General features: G+C 45.8%; 2 protein-coding genes and 1 long non-coding RNA gene across 3 annotated transcripts in view; 1 reads left to right on the forward strand and 2 right to left on the reverse strand.

Moving 5' to 3' along the window:
- Positions 1–17,144, reverse strand: part of SMDT1 (single-pass membrane protein with aspartate-rich tail 1) — a 43,337-nt gene that overhangs the window by 20,756 nt on the left and 5,437 nt on the right. The window contains exon 1 of the mRNA XM_011978743.1: positions 7,591–8,259. The gene's annotated coding sequence lies outside the window, so the exon portion shown is untranslated. Of the gene's footprint in view, positions 1–7,590 lie in introns of the transcript that reaches the window.
- LOC105538804 lies at positions 7,239–8,235 on the reverse strand. Its single transcript, XR_001005967.1, has 2 exons — positions 7,990–8,235; positions 7,239–7,874 (listed from the first exon to the last, which is right to left on the reverse strand). It is a non-coding gene; the product is annotated as an uncharacterized LOC105538804 (long non-coding RNA).
- On the forward strand, positions 8,290–17,015 carry NDUFA6 (NADH dehydrogenase (ubiquinone) 1 alpha subcomplex, 6, 14kDa). The gene is made up of 3 exons (XM_011978746.1): positions 8,290–8,562; positions 15,361–15,476; positions 16,219–17,015. Exons 1-3 carry the CDS (start codon positions 8,346–8,348, stop codon positions 16,348–16,350), a joined length of 465 nt encoding a protein of 154 aa, XP_011834136.1. The 5' UTR covers positions 8,290–8,345; the 3' UTR covers positions 16,351–17,015.

Below are 17,144 nucleotides of genomic sequence, written 5' to 3' on the forward strand. Positions count from 1 at the left end.
AAAAAAAGCCTAGCCAAAAGGTCATATAGTGTATGATTTCATTTATATCATAATCTTGAAATGATCAAATTATAGAAATGGGTACAGCAAGGTGGCTCACGCCTGTAATCCCAGCACTTTGGGAGGCTGAGGTGGGAGGATTGCTTGAGCCCAGGAGTTTGAGACGAGCCTGGGCAACAATGTAAGACCCAGTCCCTACAAAAGAAATACAAAACAATTTAGCTGTACATGGTGGTATGTGCCTGTAGTCCCAGCTACTTGGGAGGCTGAGGTGGAAGGATCTCAAGGGGAGGCTGCAGTGAGTGAAGATTGTATCACTACACTCCAGCCTGGGCCACAGAGTAAGATGCTGTCTCAAAAAACAAAAATTACAGAAATGAAGTTCCTTTGTCAGGGACTAAGGAGGGGGAGAGGGAAAGGCAATATGAAGAATCCTTGTAGTGATGGAGATAGTCTGTATCTTGATTATATTAATGTCAATATCCTAGTCGTGACATTTTACTACCGTTTTACAAGATGTTACCATTGGGGGAAACTGGGTAGTGGGTACACCTGACCGCTCTGTATTACTGATTATACAAATGAATCTATATCATCTCAACATAAACATTTAATTTAAAATGTGCCATATAATATAGGAAAAATGATAAAAGTCACTCTCTTCCTTATCGGGACAAGAAAGAAAAGCAGAAGTATGAGGCAATGTGTGGCTGTATATGTGGGCTCTGAGGAATTGTTTCCAGTTCCTGATACCTCCCCCTTGCTTTGGCTTGCATCTTGGAGCCCTATGAGCCCATATGCCACTGGAATAAAAAAGACCCTCTGCTCTTAACACTGACTTTATTGTGATCTCAGAGAAGAAGGACACAAACAGATGCTTGGCCATCTTAGGCAGGGGATCTTTAAACTGAAGCAAAAAGAGGGGTGGGGGTGAGGAGAGAGGCAGTGAAACACTGAACTGGGGTAAGAAATTCTGGGATCTGGTTCTCACTCTACTAGCAACTACACAAGTCCCTTAAATGCTGAGGGCTTCAATTCAACCCAATTTAACATTCTCTGGGCACTAAGGACAGTGGCGAAAAGAGGCCAGGTAGGTGGTTAACCCTTATCCCTATCTATATCAACACCTATCACCAAAAAGAGCAATATTATTTGCTACAGACACTGACATTTCTCAATCTTGGATAAAAGTGCATGAAAGGGGCCGGGTATGGTGGCTCACTCCTGTAATCCCAGCACTTTGGGAGGCCAAAGCAGGTGGATCACCTCAGGTCAGGAGTTTGAGATCAGCCTGGCTAACATGGCAATACCCCGTCTCTACTAAAAATACAAAAATTAGCCGGGCATGGTGGTGGGTGCCTGTAATCCCACCTACTCAGGAGGCTGAGGCAGAATTGCTTGAACCTGGGAGACAGAGGTTGCAGTGTGCTGAGATTGTGCCACTGCACTCCAGTCTGGGCCACAGAGCAAGACTCCATCTCAAAAAAAAAGTACATGAACCTATCTTTAGAAATCTCTATTTGGGCCGGGCGCGGTGGCTCTCGCTTGTAATCCCAGCGCTTTGGGAGGCCGAGGTGGGCAGATCACAAGGTCAGGAGATCGAGACTATCCTGGCTAACACGATGAGACCCCGTCTCTAGTAAAAATACAAAAAAAAGCCAGGCGCGGTGGCTCAAGCCTGTAATCCCAGCACTTCGGGAGGCCGAGACGGGCGGATCACGAGGTCAGGAGATCGAGACCATCCTGGCTAACACGGTGAAACCCCGTCTCTACTAAAAAATACGAAAAACTACCCGGGCGAGGTGGCTGGCGCCTGTAATCCCAGCTACTCGGGAGGCTGAGGCAGGAGAATGGCGTAAACCCGGGAGGCGGAGCTTGCAGTGAGCCGAGATCGCGTCACCGCACTCCAGCCTGGGTGACAGAGCGAGACTCCGTCTCAAAAAAAACAAACAAACAAACAAACAAAAAAAATTAGCCGGGCGTGGTGGCAGGCGCCTGTAGTCCCAGCTACTCATAGCACCAGCTACTCGGGAGGCTGATCCAGGATAATAGCGTGAACCCAGGAGGCGGAGCTTGCAGTGAGCCAAGATCGCGTCACTGTACTCCAGCCTGGGCGACAGAGTCAGACTCTGTCTCAAAACAAAAAAAGAAATCTCCATTTGTATTAAACCATAATTACAATGTAGGTAAAAAATAAGAGGCTTAAGATGCAAACACAGTTTGAAGACAATCTGCTGGATGTTCTCCAACCATCCCCCTGAACAAGGCTGCTGCCCTTCAGTGGCTCTTAGTCACTAAGATCTACTCTGAAAGGTGTGAAGCCTGAGATTAAAGAAAGTTAACAGAATTCTCATAATCTGATTAGTAGACAAAGGAAAAGAAAACTAACATTTATCAAACATCTGTGTCCACCTGACACTCTTCTAGGCACTTCATATTATATACGTTGTCTCATTTAATCCTACTGTGTGGTAGTCATCCTTATCCCCATTTTATACATGCAGAAACTACAGTTCGTGGAGGAAAGGTAACTTGACATACAGCTTGTAGCTGATGTCAGGGTGTGACTCTAAAGTTCAAATTCTTTTTACTATATACCACATTGCCTCTATCACTATGGAGGATATTTATTTTCAGAACTGTTCTGTTCTTTTCCAATTTTCTAAAATCACTCTTGTTAATAAGAATAAGGTTTTTTCCCCTTTTTAAGGTATGATAGCAAAAAGGCACCATTCACTAAATTACACTGAACTCTACACATTTAAAAAATGATTAAGGGCCATTTCCGCCCCTCAGTGGCTTTACTGTGATGTAATTTACATACTATAAAATATCTCCTTCACCCATTTTAAGTGTAAAACTAAATGAATTTTAGTATTTTTTTTTTTTGAGACGGAGTCTGGCTCTGTCGCCCAGCCTGGAGTGCAGCGGCGGGATCTCAGCTCACTGCAAGCTCCGCCTTCCGGGTTCCTGCCATTCTCCTGCCTCAGCCTCCCGAGTAGCTGGGACTACAGGCGCCGCCACCTCGCCCGGCTAATTTTTTGTATTTTTTTAGTAGAGACGGGGTTTCACCGGGTTAGCCAGGATGGTCTCAATCTCCTGACCTCGTGATCTGCCCGTCTCGGCCTCCCAAAGTGCTGAGATTACAGGCTTGAGCCACCACGCCCGGCCAAATTTTAGTATATTTTAAAAGTTGTACACTGTCATCACAAACTAATTTTAGAGTATTGCCATCAGTCTTAAAAGAAACCTTAAGGCCGGGCAGGGTGGCTCACCCTTGTAATCCCAGCACTTTGGTAGGCCGAGATGGGCAGATCACAGGTTAGGAGTTCGAAAACAGTCTGGCCAACATGGCAAAAACCTGTCTCTACTAAAAATACAAAAATTAGCCAGGTATGATGGTGCACGCCTGTAATCCCAGCTACTTGGGAGGCTGAGGCAAGAGAATCGCTTGAACCCAGGAGACGGAGGCTGCAGTGAGCCGAGATCGCACCACTGCACTCCAGCCTGGGTGACACAGTGAGACTCCTCTGTCCACTGCCCCCTGCCCAAGAAAAAAGGAAACCTTGTGCCTTTCACATTCAGTCCCCATTTTCACTCTCAGCATCTGATAACCACTCATCTTCTGTCTCTATAGATTTGTCTCTTCTGAATCCTTTATATAAGGAGAACAATATGATATGTGCTATTTGTGTTTAGCTTTTTTCGCTTAGTGTATTTTCAGGGTTCAACATTGCTGAACAGTATCCATTACATGGATATACCACATGTATTAGGCCCTTCTTGCATTGCTATAAAGAAATACCTGAGGCTGGGTGATTCGTAGAGAAAAGAGGTTTAGGCTGGGCGTGGTGGCTCATGACTGTAATCCCACACATTGGGAGGCTGATGTGGGTGGATCACTTGAGGTCAGGAGTTTGAGACCAGCCTGACCAACATGGTGAAACCTTGCCTCTACTAAAAATACAAAAATTAGCCAGGCATGGTGGCGTGCACCTATAATCCCACCTACTCGGAAGGCTGAAGCAGGAGAACCACTTGAACCCAGGAGGCAGAGGTTACAGTGAGCTGAGATCGTGCCATCACCCTCCAGCCTGGGCAACAGAGCAAGACTCCACCTCAAAAAAAAAAAAAAGAGAGAGAGAGGAAAAAAAAGAGGTTTAATTGACTTAGAGTTCTGCAGGCTGTGCAAGCAACGCTCCAGCATCTGCTCCTGGTGAGGGCCTCAGGAAGCTTCCAATCACAGCAGAAGGAAAAGGGAGAGCAGGGATGTCACATGGTGACAGCAGGAGCAAGAGAGCAAAGCGGGAGATGCCATACACCTTTAAACAACCAGATTGCAGATGAACTCACTCATCACCAAGGGGATGGTGCGAAGCTGTTCATGAGAGATCTGCCTCCATGATCCATTCACCTCCCACCAGGCTTCAACTCCAACACTGGGGATGACATTTCAACATGAGATTTGGAGGGGACAAACATCCAAACCATATCACCATTATTTTGGGTTTTGTTTAGGTTTGTTTTTTTGTCACCCAGGCTGGAGTACAGTGGTAGGATCATAGCTTATGGTAAGCTCGAACTCCTGGGTTCAAGCAATCCTCCTACCTCAGCCTCCTGAGTAGCTGGGACTACAGACACGTACCACCATGCTCAGCTATTTTAAACTAATTTTTGTAGAGATGCAGTCTCACTACGTTGCCCAAGCTGTTCTCAAACTCCTGGCCTCAAGCAATCCTGAGATTACAGGAATGAGCCACCATGCCTGGCTGACAGACCACATTCTATTTATCCACTTATCAACAGATAGGCATTTGGGTGTTTTTAGTTTTTGGCTATGGTGAACAATGCTGCTATGAACATTTGCATACAAGTTTTTGTGTGGACAAAAATTTCTTCAGGGTAAGTACCTAGGATTGGAATTGTTGGATCATATAGTAAGTCTACGTTTAACTTTTTTTTTTTTTTTTTTTTTAAATAGAGTCTATTTTGCCTAGTCTGGTCTCAAACTCCTAAGCTCAAGCGGTGCTTCTTCCTGGCTATATTTAACTGTTTAAGAAACTGCCAGACTGTTTTCTCAAATGGCTACACCATTTTACATTCCCACCAACAAAGTATGAAAGTTCTAATTTCTCTACATTTTTGCCAACACTAACTTTTGTCCTCTTTTTTTTTTTTTTTGAGATGGAGTCTTGCTGTGTCACCCAGGCTGGAGTGCAATGGTGTGACCTTGGCTCACTGCAACCTCCACCTCCCGAGTCAAGCAATTCTCCTGCCTCAGCTTCCCCAGTAGCTGGGATTACAGGCACGCACAACCATGCCCAGCTATTTTTCCTATTTTTAGTAGAGAAGGGGTTTCAACATGTTGGCCAGCCTGGTCTCGAACTCCTGAACTCAAGTTATCTACCAGCCTTGGCCTCTCAAAGTGCTGGGATTACAGGCGTGAGCCACCGTGCCTGGCTGTATCTGTCTTTTTTATTCTAGCCATTCTACTGAGTGAGAAATGCTATCTCATGAGGGCTTTGATTTGTATTTCCCTAATGGTTCATGATGTTAAATGTCTTTTCATATACGTATTGGTCATCTGTATATCCTCTTTGGAGAACTGGTTATTCAAATAATTTGCCCATTAAAATAAAAATTTCATCTTTAAGAGCAGTTTTGAGTTCACAGCAAAACTGAACAGAAAATACAGGGTTCCCCTACCCCCCACACACTCAGAGCCTCCCCACACCATCAACATCAGGCACCAGAAGAAACATTTGTTACAAGCAATGGTGCTGTACTGACACACCAGTATCACCCATATCCCATAGTTTACATTTGGTTTCACTCTTGGTGTTGTACATCCTGTAGGGTTTGACAAATTTGTAATAACATGTATCCACCTTTATATCGTCCAGAGTAATTTCACTACCCTAAACATTCTCTGTGCACCACCTCTGTGCATTTCTCCCCACTCCCAGCCCCTGCCATCTTTTTACTGTTTCCATAGTTTTACATTTTCCAGGATGTAATATAGTTGGAATCATACAGTATGTAGCTTTTTCAGATTGGCTTCTTTCACTTAGTAATATGCATTTAAGGTTTCTCCATGCCTTTTCACGGCTTAATAGCTCATTTCTTTCTAGTGCTCAATACAGTTCATTGTCTGGATATACCACAGTTTATTTATCCATTCACCTGCTAAAGGACATCTAGGTTGCTTTCAAGTTTTGGCAATTACAAATAAAGCTGCTCTAAACATCCATGTGCAGGTTTCTGTGTGGACATAAGTTTTCAGCTCATTTAGGTAAACACTAAGAAGTGCAATGGCTGGATCTTCTGATAGGAGTATGTTTAGTTTTGTAAGAAAGCCAAACTGTCTTCCAAAGTTGCTGTATCATTTTGCATTCCTACCAGTAAGGAGAGTTCCTGTTGCTTCACATCCTCACCAGTACTTGTGTTGCCACCCTTGCCCATTTCTAAATTTGGCTATTTGTCTTTTCATTATTGAGTTGTAAGAATTTTATGTATGCTAGATACAAGTCCCTTATGGAACATGTGATTTGCAAAATTTTTCTCCCGGTTTGTAAGTTGTTTAGAGGTTTTTTTTTTTTTTTTTGAGAAAGGGTCTCACTCTGTCGCCCAGACTAGAGTCCAGTGGCGCAATCTTGGCTCACCGCAACCTCCGCCTCCCAGGCTCAAGCAATTCTCCTGCCTCAGCCTCCCGACTAGCTGAGATTACAGGTGCCCACCACCACGCCAGCTAATTTTTGTATTTTTAGTAGAGACAGGGTTTCACCATGTTGGCCAGGCTGGTCTCGAACTCCTGACCTCAGGTGATACACCCGCCTTGGCCTCCCAAAGTGCTGGGATTACAGGTGTGAGCCACCACCCCCAGCTGATATACTCATTTTATAGATGAGAAAACTGAGGCACAAAGAGACTAAGTTACTTTACAGCATTGGGGTTGAAGCCCAGGCAGCTGGTGCCACAGTCGGTTTTCTGACTCTCACAGCACCTATACCATGATATCTACCTCTGTGATTCTAACTGCACCATTGCAGTCCAGCCTAGGTGAGTCTCACTGTCTCAAAAAAAAAAAAAAGGATATATCAACACTATCTCACTGGTGTGTTGTGGGGCCTAGCCAAGTTAATGTACCTAGAAAACTAGAGAACAGTGGCTACTAAGGACATCTAAGGACACTTCATATAAACCTTAAGTGTGTTACAACTTCTTAAGTCAGTCCTGAAGTTCAAAAGCTTCCATTTTATTATTATGCTTTATAATTTATGTATGTTACGTGCTTCCTTTTTTATAGCTCACTTGAATATATACATTTTAAAAGATAATAAGGAAGAAAAAAGTGTATCTGGTCTTTTAAACCTTCGAAATGGGAAAGTTTGGACTAGATGCAGGGGTAAGCTCAGTCCTGGCCCCTGGCCCTTCCCCAGTACTCACAGGCTCCTGTCAACTGCACCTTCAGAAAAAGACCGAGACTCTTAGGCAGGAGTCAGGCAGGTGGGGGGCGATCTGTCACGTGACCTAGACTCTGGGCCACCTGAGTTTCCTCATCTGTAAAATGGGGATGCCGACGGTACCTACCTGACCTGAGAGCGGAGAACACTGAGATATCTTGCCCGTGGCCTGCCCTGTGGTTAGCTGTCCTTTTTTCCTTGACACTTGTAGGTTCCTCTCGTGGGAAAACGCCAGCGAAGAGAGACACCCAGAATGGACGATCTAAGGTTCCGTCCAGCTTCCAAATTCTGGTCTGCTTTTCAGAGATCCAGGGCTCGGGATGCGAATGTCCCTGTCTACGATGGGGCTGCCGTTACAGCCTTCCTCCCGGGGCTCTGGAGACGCGTCGGCGCTTTCACACCTCTCCTGCGCTAAGGAAGAGTTGGTTTACAGAAAAACAAGTATACCCTGGCCCTGCAGAAAGCCGCCAGGCGGCAGGGCAAGCGCCACCGCAGTCCAGGCGCCATTATCTGCCTCAGAAGTTACCTCGGGGGCCCGCCGCGAGGAGGTTCTTCAAGGCCTGCGCGTCCACGGACACTACCAGGGAGCGAGGCGGGCAGCCGCATAGCAGGACGCTGACAGAAGCCCCGCAGTCGCTCGGCGTCCCCGGCGCCAGCTCACCACCCAGCGACCACCCTGCTGCCCGAGCGTCCCCTGGCGGCGACGCCGGCCCGTTAGCGCGACAGATAGGTTAGTCCAAAGGCCAAGCGGCGCTTCTGTAGATGAGCATGCGCAGCCCCCACCCTTCGCTCAGCCAGAGAGAGGCTTCGCAGCCAATCGGAGAGCCTTACAGTCATCCTCCCGCCCACCCAGCATACAGGCGGGGCATTCCCCCTCAGCCAATGAGAAAAGACATTCGCCCGCGAGTCGCACCCGCGGCTAGCAAAGAGGTGGGGTTGTGGAGTGGATACTTTGGCAAGATGGCGGCGAGCGGCGTCCGCCAAGCTGCGTCTACCGCCAGCACCTTTGTGAAGCCCATTTTCAGTCGGGACATGAACGAGGCCAAGCGGAGGGTGCGCGAGCTCTACCGCGCCTGGTATCGGGAGGTGCCGAACACTGGTGAGAGGCAGCGGCTTACGTGGGGACCCGGAGGCCGCCGCTCAAGGTCGTAGCCGGCCCAGCCGGGGTTTCTCATGGGCCGAGCTGAGGTCACCAATTTGGGCAGAGGCGATTGCGGGTGCTTCAGGGGAAGAGCGTCACCGGAGCCTACCATGGGCCGGATCCGGCGGCGGCGCCGTGGTCAGACCGGCCGTCCCCAGCATTCGTACGGTGCCCTCGGAGCTTTGGTCTGTTTTGTCCCCCGCAATTGGCAGGAGGACGAGGACTGTCAGTGACACACTCACTTTGTGGGTGAGGCAGCGGAGGCACCGAGAGGCGAAGTGATGTGCCCAGGGCCCAGGCCGAGCCACTGGTGTACCTGGAACCCAAAGTCTAGAGTTGCAGAGTGTAATTTAGATGCCCGTTGGATTTTTTGTTTTGTTTGTGACAGAGTCTCGCTGTGTAGCCCAGCCTGGAGTGAAGTGGCACGATCTCGGCTCACTGCAACCTCTGCCTCCTGCGTTCAAGCGATTCTCCTACCTCAGCCTCCCCGAGTAGCTGGGACTACAGGCGTTCGCTAGCACGCCTGGCTAATTTTTGTATCTTTAGTAGAGACGGGATTTCACCATGTTGGCCAGGCTGGTCTCCAACTCCTGACCTCAAGTGATCCGCTGGCCTTGGCCTCCCAAAGTACTGGGATTACAGGCGTGAGCCACTGCGCCCGACCTGACTCGGTGTTTTCACATGGCGCGTAATGCTAGTCGGAGAAAGAGGTGTTTGTTTTTTTTGATTTTTTGTTTTTGTTTTGAGACGAAGTCTCGCTCTGTTGCTCAGGCTGGAGGCAGTGGTGCGATCTCGGCTCACTGCAAGCCCCGCCTCCTGGGTTCTCGCCATGCTCCTGCCTCAGTCTCCCAAGTAGCTGGGATTACAGGCGCCCGCCACCACGCCCGGCATATGTTTTTGTATTTTTAGTAGAGACGGGGTTTCACCGTGTTAGCCAGGATGGTCTCGATCTCCTGACCTCGTGATCCGCCCGTCTTGGCCTCCCGAAGCGTGAGAAAGAGGTGTTTTTGAGTGAGCTGGAGCATGGTGCCACTCCTCAGGGCTGTGGAGTCCCTGCTTGTGTGTGTGTGAAGAGGCGGTAGAATGTGGTGGTTAGGAGCATGGACTTTTATTCAGGCGCTGCCCTCAACTAGCTATGTGACTTTGGGCCAGGTATTTCATCTGTTCCTGTTTCTTCATCTTTAAAATGGGAATGATAATTCCTTCTTCAGAAAGTTACTGTATTAAGTTAAAATATCTAGAGTGCTTAAAACAGGGCTTGGTGCATATTTAACTCATTAAATATTAGCTGCTGCCATTGTTTTTGTTGTTATTTTTGTTATTTATAGGGCTTACCTTAGCAGCAGCTTCCAAGCAGAACCCAGTTCTTTGACATATGAGAACCGTCTCTGCCCCACAGAGTCCCTGTCCTCAAGCTGACTTTTGGAAAAATTGCTACTGACCAGAACTTAAACCCACGCCTTACTAGAGAAGGAGAAACTTGAGTGATCCGCTGGTTCAGGGACTGCAAATTCAGATGCCTTCAGGGGCAGGCAGATAAAAGATGTGTGTGGGGAGTGACAGCAGCAGTGTGTATGTGTATGTGTGTGTGTTTTGGGGTGGTGCATTCAAATTCAGAAGTTTGAAAACATAATGTTTACCTGGCAGAATACTTCTAGGAGTACCCAGAGCCCTCTCTGGTTGCAGGAAGAAGGTGCTGGGGGAAGGAGGACCACATTGAAAAAGGGTGGCTTGTGAAGGGTAAATCAGTGGCCAAGTAGAAGACAGAACCCAGGTATCCTGACTCTGAGAATCCAGCTCTTTCTAAACCATCCCCTCCCAAGACCTTCCCTCAAATTCTGTTTTGGGAAGAAAGTCCTAAAGTCAGAAGGGTCTTGAGAGGAGGAAAAGAAGGCAGAGGGTTACAGGAGCCTAAAGAGCAAGGGAAGAGGAGAGAAAAGAAGGGGTCAAGGAGTGTGCATCCCTATGGGGAAGATCAGTGATCTGCAGCTGGCCAGTTACACAGACCTGTGCCACATGGGTTTTATGGTATCCATCATCAGGACTCCAGCTGAGGAATCAAATCAAGGAAGGGGAAAATAGTGTCAATAACTTAGAACAGCCTGAGCATTAATAAACAAAAGTAAAATTTTAAGTATTTAATGAAAAAAATAGTATTGTTAACTCACTTTTTTTTTTTTTTTTGAGACAGTCTCGCTCTGTCTCCCAGGCTGGAGTGCAATGGCGCGATCTCGGCTCACTGCAACCTCCGCCTCCCGGGTTCAAGTGATTCCCCATGCCTCAGCCTCCCAAGTAGCTGGGATTATAGGCGCGCACCACCACACCTGGCTAACTTTTGTATTTTTAGTAGAGATGGGGTTTCACCATGTTGGCCAGGCTGTCTCGAACTTCTGACCTCAGGTGATCCGCTGGCCTCAGCCTGCCAAAGTGCTGGGATTACAGGCATGAGCCACTGTGACTGGCTGATAACTAACGTTTATTGAAATGCTTACATATGACTCAGCACTATGCCTTATTTTAGGGTGGGCTCTAATAGTTTCCCTGCCTTGTAGATGAGAAAACTGAGGCACATAAGTTTGTCTCAGATGACATCGTTAGGAAGTAGAAGAGCCTACCTGTAAACCCCTAATACCCGGCTCTTAGCTTCTACTGCAGTTTTCCCTGAATCTCCCAGGGCCCAGTTTTGCATGGGAGCACAGGGATAGAACTGCCTTTGAATCCTTCCTTGGAAAAAATATGACATGCTGTTTGCTGGTCGTAAGATAACAGGAGACTTTCTATAGAGACAGTTCATTCATTTAACTTCCATTTCATTAAGTATCTGTTGTACTTCAGAGTCAGTACTAGATGCCTAGAGAGATACAAAAATGAATAAAACACAACCCTGCCTTCAAGGGTCTGATGGTCTAGTCTTATGGTCTAGTCTATTATAGGCATTTAACCAGATAATTAAACCCAAGGTATTATAGAGGTATGGGGGAAAAAGTGTGACAGTTTTAACAGCCAGCATTTGGATCATGCTTTACAAGGTGTCACTTGATTTTTCACTATATTCCTGTAAAAGAATTAGGTTAGAGTTTATTTTCTTTCCTATTTTTTTTAGATGAGATGATAGGCTAAGGAGGCTGTACCCCAGGCAAGATCATAATTTATAATGATCTGGAGACCTTACCCAGCTTATTTGACCCCTAATCCCACATTATTTTCCATTATACTATGCTGCCTTCCCATCTAAGAATACAGGCCTTGTGACTTGTATGAATGCAACCAAAATGAATTGGAGCAAATAACTGAGAGCAGTATCCGATTGTCCCTCCGAATCTGTCAGAGCCTTCTGGACTCAAGAAAGCCTTAACAATAACTTCAGAAAAGCACACAGAGACTGTGGAAAAGTCACCTTCACCCAAAAGGGGTACTTCCTTTTGAGCCTCTCAGATTTTTTCAAATTGAAATAGAAGTATTCAGGATTCAAAGAATAAGCCAGGAATTTGTGAGTTGAGAAAGAACAATTGGAACTGATGTACATCAGGGTTTCTCAACAGTGGCATGTGGGCTGGACGATTGCTGTGCAGGGCTGTCCCCTGCATCATAGGATGTTTAGCGGCATCCCTGGCCTCTACCCACAAGATGCCAGTAGCACCCACCCCATGGGTGTGACAACCAAAAATGCTTCCAGACACTACCAAATGTTCTGGGGGGCAAAATCATTGCTGGTTTGCCACAGATTTAGACCAAGGAACGATTCAGTCTATGGCTAGGCTATTTCCATTTGCTTTTCTGCAGCCTTTCTCGCTGGTTGGGGGGTGCATTCAGAGTGTTGGGATGGGAGGAGGGAGCCTGGGACAGACCTATTTGGAATTTGTCTTTCTAGAGACAAGGGTTCTTAATCTGAGGATGGGCACTCAAGGATCTGTAACCTCCTGAAACTGTAAGTAAAATGTTGCATTTATGCATGTGAACATTTTGCTGATGAGAAGATTCATCACCCAGTGCCCTGCTGTGTAGTAGTTCAGGAGATCATGAGGAATGGGAGCTGATGGGCACAAGCTCCCGTAAGTATGCCCAGAGAAATCTTGTTTTTTTGTTCCCAAAGTTGGTCAGGAATCTAAAATAAAAAATGCAGGAAAGATAAGCACTGATAGTAGGGGAAGATTCCTCATAGTCTCTTCCTTAAAAGAGCACTGGATTGTAAAAAAAAAAAAAAAACAAACCCTGGATTCTAGGCACACGTGTACTAAGGACAGGTTTGGTCAGGTGTGGTAGCTTACACTTGTAATCCCAGCACTTTGGGAGGCAGAGGCAGAAGGATCGCTTAAGCCCAGGAGTTCAAGACCAGCTTAGGCAATGTAGTGAGATGCCCGTCTCCACAAAAAACTAAAAAAGTATGGGCGTGATGGTGCGTGCGTGTAGTCTCAGCTACTTGGGAGGCTGAGGTGGGAGAATTGCTTGAGCCGGAAGGTCAAGGCTGCAGTGAGCCATGATCATGCCATTGCACTCCAGCCTGGGTGACAGAGCAAGACCCTGTCTTAAAAAAATAATAATAAAATTCCAGGTTCCATATTAGTTTGCATTTATTTTTGCATCTGTCTTCTTATTGTCCCTTTGTCTGCTCTTTACTGGAATTCCTAATATACCTTGGTGAACAGCTCTGTGGGAGGTAAAACTCAAATTTATAGTGTTTGCCATTTTCCATGGTATAAATACTCCCACTATGATTGATTTTTAAGTGAAGTCAGTGTGGACGGATTTGGGAAGAGATATGTAAAGCTGGCTCTCCATGAGAGCCTGCTCCAGCACACCCTGGACACTTACTTCTAGTGAATGATTCTCTGTCCTCTGTGGTGTTAACATTGACCTATCAAGCTGGGATGCCAGTTCTCCTATAGATTTCTGCTGTTGCTTTTTCCTTGGTTGGATCAGAAACTTTGTTTGCTTTGCAGCATGGCCTGATATGTCCCTCAGCAGAGGCTTTATTTTTCTGTCACTGTCACTAAGTTAGGAGTAAAAAGATTCAGGTGAGGTGCAGTGGCTCATGCCCATAATCCCAACACCTTTTGGGAGGTCAAGGATTGCTGGAAGCCAGGAGTTCCAGACCAGCCTGGGAAACATAGTGAGATCCTGTTTCTACAAAAAAAAAAAAAAAAATTAAGGTTCATACTTTATTGCTAATTCAATCAGAAAATGGCCTTCATCGTTTTCAGAGCTGGTTATGATAGTTCTGTAGGCCAGGGTGAACATGTCACAGGAATGGCCACAAGACAAGGTATTCCAAAGGAATACACTGGTTTCCTTCACTACAGTGCTCATTCTAGCCTGGGAGCCTTGATTTTGCTGTCCCCACAGCCTAGTGTGCCTCTGTCACCCTATGTGTATCCCACCTACCATGCAAGACCCTGTTCATGACCTTGTCATCAACAAATCCACTGATGGCTGAGCGTCCCAGGGGGTGGTAATGCATGTAACTAAAACCTAATTTTCAAAGGATATCCGTACGTCTCATCTGAAGTTCCAGGTTACTGAATCTTTGTCACTATTTTAGGAGCTTCATCAGGGATTGTTGAATATTATGATTTTATGTTTATATTCATAGCTGGCTGTCCCTCCAGTCAGAATTTAACACCTAGACAAGTGGAGCTACATCTTAAACTTTGCTTCCTCTAAGTAACCTAAGATGGTATTAATTGCTTGTTGGATTGAAGCCTCCCTAACCTGCATAAACCCTTAGCAGTCTCCCTCAACTCAAAGTTTGTGTAGTACTTAACAGCCTAGGCCACATCCTTTTACATTAATTTCAATCCTGTTTTCTTTTGCCAATTGTTCCATATAAAAATAATGCTAATGTCTATTGAGAGCTTATTCCATGTGAGGCACTATTATGAGCATTTTGCATTGTCTCATGAAATCTCCACAAGAGCCCTGGAGTTATATGTGCTGTTATTGTCTTCATTTTATTGATAAATAAATACACTCAGCCAGGACAATGGCTCACGCATGTAATCCCAGCAACTTGCCGGGCTGAGAGGCAGGAGGATCACGGGGGCCCAGGAGTTCAAGGGTGCAAGTAGCTATGATCACACAGAGCAAGACCCTGTCTCCAAAAAAATAATTTTGTTTTTTTTGAGACACAGTCTCACTCTTTCACCCAGGCTGGAGTGCAGTGGCACCATCTCAGCTCACTGCAACCTCCGCCTCCCGGGTTGAAGTGATTCTCCTGCCTCGGCCTCCCGAGTAGCTGGGATTACAGGCGCCCGCCACCACGCCCGGCTAATGTTTGTAATTTTAGTAGAGATGGGGTTTCGCCATGTTGGCCAGGCTGGTCTTAAACTCCTGACCTCAGGTGATCCACCCTCCTCAGCCTCCCAAAGTGCTGGGGATTACAGGCGTGAGCCACCGCACCCGGCTAAAAAAATAATTTAAAAAAAAATACACTCAGGCACAAGAAGGTTAACTTACACAGGATCATATACCCAACAAAAGTTGGGATTTGAACCCAGGTTGTTCAAACTCTTGAACAATGCTTTACTGCCTCTTCAAATTCAGTGGTCTTTTTCCCCAAACAAAATAATAAGTTCCTTGAGAGCAAATGCCATGAATCACACGTCTCATCCTCAGGCACCTAGCCTAGGGTCAGGCTAATTTTTGGTGAAGGAATGAATGGGCGACCTGTATGTGTTCAATGAGTATCCTTTGACTCTAGGTTTTAAAAACATGTTTTAACCATACAATTTCTACCCTGAGTAATGTTTTTCTCTCTAGTACACCAATTCCAGCTGGACATCACTGTGAAAATGGGACGGGATAAAGTCCGAGAAATGTTTATGAAGAATGCCCACGTCACAGACCCCAGGGTGGTTGATCTTCTGGTCATTAAGGTAACTGACCCTCCCTGACCAATTTAAAAGATCACCAACTTGTTCACTACTTCTCAGTCTTTCCAAATGAACACTGTCTCCAAGTTTAGAAAGCAGCTACTGGTTCAGCAGTGATTATTGCTGTATTTCAGAGAAATACTTGAACTTGGAGGTTATCATCTGGATAAATAGATAAGATTCATCAAGGCAACATCCACTGGGACTTGCATTTTATAACCCAAAAAAAAAAAGATATAGGGAGGAAAGTTTGAATTCTTCTTGAACCTCATCCCTAGAAGTTACCACTTCATCTGAATGTCAGTTTACAGCTGGAAGAGCCAGTTAGGCTGATTATGAGTCCTGTATAAATGGGGTCAAATCCTGGGGCTGATTCTGTCCCCCTGGCCAGTCACATTAGCATCAATGGGAGCTTCAGCATAGACCAGTCAGTAACAGAAGAAATTATAAGCAGAAACATAAGCCAGTCAGGTTAGGTGGTCATGGGATAAGAGCCTGTTAACCTATATGTTTCTCCTCTTGGTACCAGTTAACCACAGAGTTAAAGAATCTCTGAAAGGTCTCAGAAATCATTTACCCCAACCATCTCATTGTCCAGACATAGAAACTTTGCCCAGACAGAGTAGTTACTTGCCCAAGGTCATTCAACAAGTCCATGCTGAGCAGAGAATAGAATCCTGGCCTTCAGTGTCATATGCCTTCAACTTGACCACTGTGACTGACGACCTCTCTCCTCGCTGTTCAGGGAAAGATGGAACTGGAAGAAACAATTAAAGTATGGAAGCAGCGGACACATGTTATGCGGTTCTTCCATGAAACAGAAGCGCCAAGGCCAAAGGATTTCCTATCCAAGTTCTATGTTGGCCATGACCCATGAAGTCACTCAGTGGAAAGGTGCATGTTGATATTATTTTAGAGCACAAATAAACTCGCTATACGATGGTCACTTTGTGATAGAATTCCATTGATGAACCAATTTTCTGAAGCCTGTTTTTGCCTGAGCAAGTGGGGCTTTGGTATACACACCACCTGTTCTTTCCCTTTTCTTGAAATGTGGTGTTTGCTGTAAATTGGACTGAATTATTTTTCTCAGAGCCTTGCATGTCAGTAAACAGGAAGGAAGGAGGCCATCTGTTCAAAAACTGTGACACTGGGCATGAGGCTGGATAACTTGTTAATGTAGTAGTTTCTACAGTCCCCATGATTAGACACCTTTGTGTGAGGGCACAGATTATCCAAAATTAGCCAGCTCTTGCTGTCAGAGAGGGATCAGAGGAGCACTAACAGGCGCAAAAGTAGAGCTGTCAAAATGGGCTAGTTTTCCTTGGGTTCTGAAGAAAATGGATGTGCAAAGGCTTGGCTCCACTACTTGTAACAAGCTCTAGCCCTTAAAATGAAATTAACTTCCTACTCAGGCACCCTGCTAGGTGCACAGCTATTCAACATACACACAGAGAACAGAAATATTCCTACTGTCTTTGCAAACTCTGGTGTACCTCTCAGTGGCAGGAAAATAAACATCAACCCCGGTTCAAGAACTGATCTCTGTTTGGATGGTAGTCTTCTCTCGTCCTTCCCAGGGCAATCCAAATGATAGAGAAGGGGGTTTGGAATCTATAGGTATCATCACTGAGGAGTCCCATACTTTTTTTTTGTTTTTTTTTTTTTTTT

The sequence above is a fragment of the Mandrillus leucophaeus genome, unplaced genomic scaffold, assembly GCF_000951045.1.
Source record: "Mandrillus leucophaeus isolate KB7577 unplaced genomic scaffold, Mleu.le_1.0 Scaffold2, whole genome shotgun sequence".
Lineage (NCBI taxonomy): Eukaryota > Metazoa > Chordata > Mammalia > Primates > Cercopithecidae > Mandrillus > Mandrillus leucophaeus.

What these genes read in the sequence shown, in the direction of transcription:
- NDUFA6 (XM_011978746.1), top strand. Translation starts at nt 8,346, where the DNA reads ATGAGAAAAGACATTCGCCCGCGAGTCGCACCCGCGGCTAGCAAAGAG. An exon ending in TCGGGAGGTGCCGAACACTG is followed by an intron (nt 8,563 to 15,360) that starts GTGAGAGGCAGC and finishes TTTTCTCTCTAG; the next exon opens with TACACCAATTCCAGCTGGAC. An exon ending in TTGATCTTCTGGTCATTAAG is followed by an intron (nt 15,477 to 16,218) that starts GTAACTGACCCT and finishes CTCGCTGTTCAG; the next exon opens with GGAAAGATGGAACTGGAAGA.